Raw genomic sequence first — 9,387 nt, 5'->3', positions numbered from 1 at the left:
GAGGGTAGAAACTGTGTAGGAAGAGGTGGTGGTGGCTCACAGGTTTTTGTTGTCTGATTTTTGTTGTTCAGCCTTCCCCAATCTAACCCAAATCTTATTTAAATCTCTTTTTTTACTTGGTTTTATATGGATTGAAGTGGTTGATTTGTGTTCACTTGACACTAGACTAGTGGCTACAGGCCAATGGTATTGCCCTTATTTATGTCATTCCTTGTGTTTGGCTGAAATCCAAATCCTAAAATGAGAAGGAAAGGTAAATTGTACCAGAATAATGTTTTCTAAATCCAGAGTCATCAAGATGCCATATCTCTAATCAGCTTCTCTGAGTCACTGTTTTTTCCCCCCAAACCAATTCATCCACAAAAACCCAAGTGATTAGAAGTGGCTGGAGTTCCCTGATGGCTTAAGGGAATTTAAAAGCAATTGTCAGCTTGTTTTAAATATATTTTTTTATTACTTTTTTTTTGTTTGTCTTAGAAAGAAATATGAAATCTGCATGCAACCTTCTAAATATTTCAAACATTTAAATAGCATATGATAATTTAGCAGTACAGTACATTATACAGCAAGATAATATAGGGAGACTTCCTATAGTATATTTACAAATGAAAAGGTAGTTTTGTTATATTAAAAAGAGGAATGCACTGCTTAACATGGAAGTATTACATTCAAAATAATGAATATGTTGTATTGTGACTAAAACATACATAGGTATTTATATGTTTGCCCTATCATATTTTTCATAAAAAGGTACCTTTTAAAGGCTTTCTTTGTTGTTGTTGCTACAAATCTAGGAAATCATACACAATAGCCTCAAAGCTCAAAATATCTCAGTACTGAAGCCACAAACTCCCTGTGAGCGCTTCAGGTGAGAAAAAAAACCGAAACAAAACCAACCAAAAAACCCAAAACCGAACAGACTTTTTTATTTTCTTAGTAATAAAACCAACCTAGAAATGCTTCCTAATTGCATGAGAGGTTAAAAGGGAGACAGGGGGGGCGCTTCGCTTTGCAGCCAGACCTCGAGTCCTTTAAAGAAGAGGTACACAAGTGATCTCAGGCTCACTTGAGGTGCTGAGGAGGGACCTCGTTCTGCAGGTACAGCCACGTTCCGGTGGCAGCTGCCCCAGCAAACTCGTCTTTGGTCCCTGCTTTGCCCGGCTGAGGTGGAGGAGGCTGCAAACGCGCCCAACAAAGCCCGGCCCCGAAGCTTTCCCGCTGCCCAGGGGGCGAGGGAATGGCTGAGTGTGACACCGTCACCAACGTCGCTGTTTGCCTGATGAGCTTATAAAGCTCGATTGCAATCATAGTGCAGTATGAATGAAGAATAATTAAAAAGAAAAAAAAATAATAAAAAAAAAAATCCCAAACCAGCTTCTTTAGAATGAAAAGAACATATTTTTCCCAATTTCGGTGCGGAGCAGACGGGTGTGGAATCAGAAGTGCAACAGATGCTTGGGAAATCTGGAAGCCTTTTGCACGTGGCTATAAAATGTAAAAACAGACCCTTGGTAAAAAGTGCTTTATAATAATATAGAATTTGTGTCTTATGCCTGCAAGAGAGAAATAATCTTCTGTAGAGCCCAGTCCTATGCCAGCCAAGGGAATCTGCTCCAGTCCTCACACCACTTGCTCTTATTCTTCATAGACCCTAAACAGAGGAAGAAGCAAGAGCAGAGTATTTAAACTATGAAGTAAACTTCAAGTCCATTTCAAACAACAACAACAACGATAATAACAATATTAATAACAACAACAATAATAATAATAACAAAACCAACCCACAAATAATAAAACTCCAGAAACCAGATTTTTAGCCTTTGCCTAAGTAATCTGGAAATCAAGTTGCTGACTTTCAGCAATCTGTGTCCATAAAGCATCTGGGAGGAGTGTTGGACTTCGACACTGCCACATCTTGGAGGCATATGGGGAATAACACACTCTGCCACGATTATCAGGGTAAATAATAAGAAGAAATCCACATCAGTTAATTCACTTTAACCACTGGAAAATCCTTATCTCTTATACAATTGGTGATGCTTATCATGAGCTGTCCATAGATATAATAAATTCACATTATCTGTTCTGTTTGGGATAATATTACTCTGCCATTTTTCTAGATTGTGTCCTGACAGAACAACATGTTGGGCTTGTCTGTCTGCACGTCTCCTTAGGGACAAGCCCGGGGCTTGGTCATATTAATGATGGCATTATAAGAAAAAAAGAAAAAGAAACAGGGAGGAAGAGTGTAAATATGTTGTTATGCAATAGCCAGGGGTTCCCCACGTGCTCTGGTTGTGAAGCAGAGGCAGGGAGCTGGCAGGGAGTTGGGGGAGATGTTTCTCACTTTCTGTGTTCTATCTGTGACTGATGACTTAGGGAAAAAAAAAAAATCTTCTTTACAAGGGAGAAGGTGTCAGAGATTTTTACCAGAAAATTATTGCTTTTCTGGCCATGATACACTTGTTAAAATTGGCAAATACCTGCGTCATCAGAGACTGATGATGCTGAGGTGGTGTGACTAAAGTGTGTGACAGGGCTCTCCCTTCCCAGCTCTCCTGACTGCTTTTCTCATGGCTGAAAATACCTCAGCTTTTCATCTTGGAGTTTTCCCCATGGAAGGAAGGTGAGCGTATGTAAGTAACCGAGAGCATCAGCTGATGAATATTTTAACCAAAAATAATTACTATTTGCAGCCAGAACAGCCCAATCCTAAAATAGGAGTGAGAACTTCACGTGGCAGGAAAGAAATAATATCAAGAACAACTGTTTAAAATCGTAATTTGGGTAATGAAATACATCCTGGGTGCCGGATGGAGCTCTTGCAGTGTGTGCATTTCCCTGGCTTCTCTGTGCCTGGGAGCTGCTGGTTGCCTGCCTTGCCACCAAGATCCTCCCCAGTTCAGCAAGTACTTACCTGCCTTTCTCCTTCCATACTCGGTACCACTTGAGCAGCCTCACGGTGTTCTGGCGTTTGGGGTTCAGGCAGTGCTGCTGCTCCCCCCTCACCTTGGTCCACAGTGTCACACTGCAGGGGACAAAAGGGACACAGTCATGGCAGGCACAGGCAATTCCCACCCCTGCTCCCGCCCCATCAACTCCCAAAACTGGTCAGGGGGCCAGTGGAAGGCTCTTTGTTCCCTGTGTTTTCTGGCAGATATTTGAGTTTATTGGAATAAAAGAGCAGCAGGTTTGGCTGTTCCCAATCCACTGCCCACCATTACACTGTTGTACCAGAGCAAGACCTGCCCACTGGTTTTAATCAGTGGGTTTGCTCTGCCTACCTGTTAGATATCATCTTTTGAGCCCAATAGATCATTTAATTAGGGCTCATTCAGGCAACCACAAGGTCTTTGCATGAGGAGACTGTTCCCTTACACTCAACAAGACTTCATTTGAGAGAAAATATCGCAACGGCTTCAATGATTTTTTTAATTTTTGCTTTTTATCCCCCTCTTAATTCTGCAATATTTTAAATACTTGCACGTGACAGAGTGCCTTTGTGCCCAACAGCCCAGCTCTGAGCCTCAGCATGCAGCCCTGGGGGCTTCAGCCTCTTCTGCTCACAGCTGATCCTGCTCTGTTTGCCAGTTTGGTGCCCCCTGATTGTCAGGACAAAGCCTGTTGGGAGGCAAAACACGGCAAAAGCCTTCTCTTTGTTTTAGGTCCCCTCCTTGAGGGCTTAGTGAGGTCATCATCACTTGGTCTGACCCAACCAAGGTGACACGAGAGACCCAAAGATGCTTCCCAAAAGGATGGCTTTGCAGGAACATCAAGGCTGCCCCACCCCTCAGGGCTCAAAATTAAGCAGTTTTCTGGTTTTTCTATCAATTTAGGAAATTAGAAAGAAACAACCAAACTCACAACCACAACTTGTATTAGAATTATTGATTTTCTGGAAATACCATCCATGACAGGGAAAAGCAGTTATTGATTCAACTAAAACACTATCATGGAATTATTGAAATGCTGCTGGAGACATGAGTAAAATGATGGCAGAAAACCAGAAATACCTGTGTACACTGATGGGTTTCTTTTATGGTTTGGTTCAGAAAGAAGCTCTTTATCTTCTAACACAAGAAATAGTGCAAACTTTCCCAGCTCACCCTCCTAGTTCTGAGGAAGCAAAACCTGCTGCCTGCATGAACTGAGCTGAGGTTCTCACCACGTTTCCAGTTTTGAGATTGCACAAGGTATTCAAATTGTTCTTCCTATTCATTAACCTTCCTCCCTGCTCCCCTTTCTGCTCCACCTCCATCAAGTCTAAGCTAAGGTCACAAGAAGTTAAGGTGTAATTTCCAGGTTGTTTTTCTGGGAGGAAGTGCCCTTTTCCCAAGTGCATGGAAAAGTGGTGGAAGCCTCCAAGAGCCTCCTTGGTGGCTGCAGGTGACAGAAAGGGCAGAGTCACTGCTAAAAACATGGACTATCTCTGTTCTAAGGTTGTTCTCAGCCAACCCCTCCAGAGAACATTGTGTGCATGAGAAGGGGAGTTTTCCTGTAGCTTTGGACAGGGGTGAAACTAAACTTTCACTGAAGGCACAGGGTAAGTGAGTTTTGAGGGACTTGAGGGCAGTGCAAAGTTCCTCCAGGCAGCAGCCACCTTCTCTACACTGGCTGATCCACACCTTGGCTTGGGTTTTTCCTCTGACAGGCCACACAAGTATTTCCAGAAAGTGATGGACAGGCTGAATTGCAAGAGGAGAGGAGCAGAAACATCTCTGAAAAGCAGCAAATCCTATACTTGCATCAGAAGCAGTGAAGGACACTCTGGATTTACTAGATCACTCTGGATTTACTAGATCCTGCTATCTGAGGAGGAGGAGATGCAGGGTTTGCTTCTCAGGTGAACTGGCTCTTTTCTCTTCCTGGTATGCATTGCTTTGACATCCCATGGAGGTTTTCTCTTTGGTGCTGGAGGATGGACAGCACAGGAGACATTCCCAAGGGAGCCCCACTGTCCTCTGCAGTTCTCAAGCAGTCCTTGATTGGCACAGGCTTGGGTGGCAGCATTTTTGGGCACCCTGAGCTGAGCTGACCCTGCTTTTGGGGATGCTGGTCTGACAAATGTAAGGGGATGTGCCTGAGAGGCACTGTGGGAGCTTATGCCCTGAGGGAGGAGATGTCTGGCTGGGCTGCAAGAAGAGGTTGAGAGGAATGGAGAAGGGACTGAAGCCCCAGAACTTTCACCTCCAGTGGGATTTGTCCCTTAGCCACCAAGGACTTGCTGTCTGGAGCCTTTACCCCTGGTGTCTGAGGGTCTCTGTGCCAAAATCCCCCCAGTAGGTCGCTGCCTTCAGGGCTGTGATGAGCACTCTGGGTCAGTTTGTGCCCCCCCAGCACCCTGTGCCCCCACACATCTCATCTGAGGGATGGTGGGGCTGCTCCTCCTCCTACAAACACCCTGTCTCCATGGCCCCAAGGATCCTGGCTCTGGTCCTTTCATCCCAAGCCAGTGTGGGGACTGTCACCTGCCTTGACTGCCCCTCGAGAAAGGTTCTCCATAACATCTATTTTCCATCAGCTGTTTTCATCCTGACACATCCCAGCTCTCTGGGATGGGACAAAACATGGAATTGAGAGTGAGGGGGTTGAATATTTGAGGCAGAAAGAGTTAAACTTCTCTCCTATTTTCTGCTGCTTTCTCTCATTCCAAGAGACAGATACACTCACAATTACTGCTGGATGTACCATGAATCTTGATAGGTTTTGACTAAACTGAGAACTCAGTTTAACTGTCTCTTACCCTGTACCACAGCTCTGCTGGGAGGGGTCATGGCCAAAACCTCCCTAAACTTCACCACCCCCATACCCACTGCTTCTTTGCCCAGTATCATTTATGCCAAGTTTCTGCTATATGAAAACATATGAGAGCTTTTGAGGAGGGCAGAAGGGAACACAGCTTCGACAACTCGTTTTAGATGATCACTGCAGCAACAAAAACTCAGTTGCAGGAATTTAGCTCCGCTGTGCCTTGTCCAGAGGCTCCGGGATCAATTTGTTCTCAGAATATTAATTTCAGTTTGCTTTCAGTGCTGAGTTCAGGCTGCATTAGGGCAGCTGGAAAGGCAGGGATGGCGGTGGGTCTGCCCTGCCCCACAGACATCCGTGGGGAGGGAGGTGATGAGACAATTCTCAAGCCCTCAGGCTTGAATAGCATTGCTCGACATCCGCATAGTGATCTCCTACACACGGCGTTCCTGCTTCCCCAGCTTTCTGATTGGAAGTGAAATGTTGAATTATTGAGATTTATTTTATGCCCCCTGGTCACCATCTGCCTTTGGGGAAATGCCTTGAGTGGGATGTGAGGAGTTGGTGTTCCTCCACACCATCGCTTTGCTGTTGAAGGGTCAAAGAGAACAAGGTGAAGCTGTGAGGGGCTGATTCAGGCAGGGATGCTCTGCAAGCATTCTTCTGTTCAGGTCACCATCAGCTGATCTGGGCTTCAGAGAAGTGGGTCTGATGTTCCCTGAGCTCAGCATTGCTCACAGTGACACTGGTCCAGCTCTGGAGGAAGCATAATGAACCTCGGATCTCCATTCCTCCTCCACAAGCTCTCGCTGAGTCTGATGAGCCAGTTCTGTGTGAGAAGTCTGTGGTATCCCCTTGTTTGTGCCAGTTGGATGAGCAAGATTTGTCCCCAAGGGCATTACAGAGTGCCAGAGGTGGTACAGAGCCTGGCAGGACAGGGCTCAGATCCTGCTGTTAAATGAATGGTGAATATTCCGTGAGGGAGCACAAATGCTGGATCAAACCAGCCCCTGGTGCCCTGGGAGTGTGGCTGCTCTTGGGACCCTTTTCCCCTCTCTTAGGTGGCAGAGGAGCTTGGTGAAGTCTTCTTGGTAATCTGTCCTTATCCAGCCACATGTGCTGGTTGGAAGGTGCTTTATTGGGGGAATCTCAAGATATCCAAAACAGGACAGGAAAAAACCAAAACCCACCCATATTTAAAATCTAAAAAACCCCTCCTTTTGAGCCAGTCATGTAAAAAATCCCTGAACCTGCCTCACCTTGCTTAGCCATTACATCACTTTGAGATTCACAGCAGCATTGGTCCCAACTTGGAGGGAGACTGGGAGGAAAACACTTTCTTAAATGCTGGGTAACCTCATTGAATGAAGGGAATTAGTCTGGTACAACACAGGTGAAAATCTGTCTCTGGTTGGGCTAATATTCCTTGCAGAAACCAAACTCTGTTCATATTTATTCTGCATGCCCAGAATAACTTAACTAAATAGCTCTGAATTTTATATCAGGTAGCTTGGAGTAGGATTTGTCATTATTTTCACTTGAAATTTTTGTCGCTACTTGTTCTGGAAATATTGATTTTAAGGGAAAAAAATTCTGTCGAAAAATAGTAGATGGGGTTTTGGTCAGAATTGCACAATTTTTTTTTTTTGCATCAGAATATTCCCAGGAATATTCAATTTGCAAACGAATATTCCCAGGAATTAGCATGCCGGGGCATGAGGAAAACAAAGAACAAAGAAGGAACTTGCAGCATAAGGTAAAGGAGTTCAGCTGACAGGGAAACAGAGAGCAATCAATGAAGGCAGACTTACATAATCATCTCTTCCACGCAAAACGGGTACCTCGGTTTCACTTCCAGCTTCCGTACGTTAGAGAATCTTATTTTAGGACCTTTCCTTGAGCATTTGCACTTCACGCCTACAAGAGAAAGCACTTTCTCACGCGCCTGCAAAGCCTCCTGCATACCAAACGTCCCTTCCCTCCAGCCTGGGTGCATCCAGGAAAACTTCAATTTGCTCTTTCAAGCCTTGGTGGGAAAAGCTGAATTTTGTAAAGCTGTCGAGCTTAAAAAAAAAAATTAAATTTTCTTTTCTTTGGTATATCCCAGGAAAAAAGTAGTGGCTCTCTGAGAAATATGTTTTAGAGCACTCTATATGTTCTGAGGCTTTGTAAATATCAGATTTTTTTTACAGTGCACCTGCCGCGATTAAATATAATTGTATTTAGCAAAAGGAAATGAAAGAGTCAGAACTCTTTAAACTGAGAAAGCAAGTGCACGTCTCGGCTGCTTTCTGGGCTGCTTTCTCATTCACTCACGTCCCACTTGGACTTTGTAGGACTTCCAGTCGTTTCTCCTCACATGGATGTCGTGGTGCAGTCACAGCCAGACAAAAGCTGAGCGTTTTTTAACCATCATTTGTGAGCACAGCAGAAAATGCAGACTGTGCCACAACCTCAAATCCAGCCCTGCCCTATTTTCCCTGAAAACCACCCTTCGAGTGTTCATTAAAGCAACCCTAAACTGATCTTATTTCCTGAAGCATTCCACATGCTAAACCCACCTAACAGGAGATATTTGAGCTGTATTCCTGAAAACGGAGAGTGTGGCATGACCTGCCACGCTGAGAGCTCTTTGCCCTGCAATGAAGACACAAATGAAGACACAACTGCCCCGTGTATTTTACTTCACCTTTAAAAACCTCTCGGCTCCCTCCCTCACAGATTCTGCACATCGCACCTTCCCAATAGGCAGGGGACAGCTCAACCCCACCCGGGGCTACCAGGAGGCAAACGCAAATTACTGGAAAAGAGGTTTAGGCGGGAATAGGCAGAAAAAACCCCACTTTACCTTCTGCGCTGGCCAAGCACATCGCGATGAAGAGCAGAAGCAGAGCTGCTGTCAGGAGCTTCATGGTGAGACAGTGGGTACCCGAGGAGACGCCGGGGGGGGGTTGATGTGTTTTCTCACTTGGGGTTCGTCCCCCCGATCCCGCTGTCCCGGGGCTGTGTCACCAGGGAGGGGACAGCGGAGCGGCTCCCGGTGGAGCGGCTGCCCGGCGCTGCCTGCGCTGCCTGCGCTCTGCCGCTGCCTTCCCTTCGCCTCCTTTAAAGCTGCTCCCGCTGCCCTCGCTCCCGGCTCATTAATATGCAGAGCAACTCCACGGCTCCCTCCGCTTCCTCAGCCCCGGCAGGGAGGGAGGGGACCGGCACCCCGGGGGGGAACATCCCCCATCCCCGCCCCGAGCATCCCGGGGGGAGCGCAGGCGATGGGGCGGCTGCTCCTGTCCCTGCCCAGCTGGGACAGCTCCGTCAGAAGGAGGTTTGCTGGGGGGGGGGTTATGCGAGTATTTGTATGAATTGGGCTGTTGGGTGGAAAAACACCCACTTGCGAGCGCTCCAGGGATGCCCGCGCTCCGCAGAAATTCCCATGCACCTTGGAAATGAGATTTGGAGAATTTGGGAAGGGGTGTCGCCATACTGACTTTTTAATTTATAATATTAATTTATAATATTTTTTTTTAGCTTTAACAGGCTTCTAAATCTAATGGAAAATTTAGCGAGTTAAATGGAAAAAAAAATATTCCTAAAAGCGTTGTTAGGTGGGTTTGGCATGTGGAATGCTTCAGGAAATAAGATCGG

At 45.8% G+C, this 9,387-nt stretch overlaps 1 protein-coding gene across 1 annotated transcript; it reads right to left on the bottom strand.

The window, feature by feature from the left end:
* Positions 1-491: 491 nt before the first annotated feature.
* On the bottom strand, positions 492-8,939 carry CXCL14 (C-X-C motif chemokine ligand 14). Its single transcript, XM_027643698.1, has 4 exons — positions 8,597-8,939; positions 7,560-7,665; positions 2,918-3,028; positions 492-1,651 (listed from the first exon to the last, which is right to left on the bottom strand). The coding sequence occupies exons 1-4, from the start codon at positions 8,658-8,660 to the stop codon at positions 1,636-1,638; spliced, it is 297 nt and encodes a 98-aa protein (XP_027499499.1). The 5' UTR covers positions 8,661-8,939; the 3' UTR covers positions 492-1,635.
* Positions 8,940-9,387: the final 448 nt, after the last annotated feature.

Source organism: Corapipo altera, unplaced genomic scaffold (genome assembly GCF_003945725.1).
Source record: "Corapipo altera isolate COAL_440 unplaced genomic scaffold, ASM394572v1 75, whole genome shotgun sequence".
Classification (NCBI taxonomy): domain Eukaryota; kingdom Metazoa; phylum Chordata; class Aves; order Passeriformes; family Pipridae; genus Corapipo; species Corapipo altera.
This window is presented reverse-complemented; position numbering and strand designations above follow the sequence as displayed.

Coding starts and splice junctions, on each gene's coding strand:
- CXCL14 (XM_027643698.1), bottom strand. CDS start 8,660: ATGAAGCTCCTGACAGCAGCTCTGCTTCTGCTCTTCATCGCGATGTGC. Junction 7,666..8,596: donor GTGCTTGGCCAGCGCAGAAG/GTAAAGTGGGGT, acceptor TTTCTCTTGTAG/GCGTGAAGTGCAAATGCTCA. Junction 3,029..7,559: donor TGCGTGGAAGAGATGATTAT/GTAAGTCTGCCT, acceptor TGTCCCCTGCAG/TGTGACACTGTGGACCAAGG.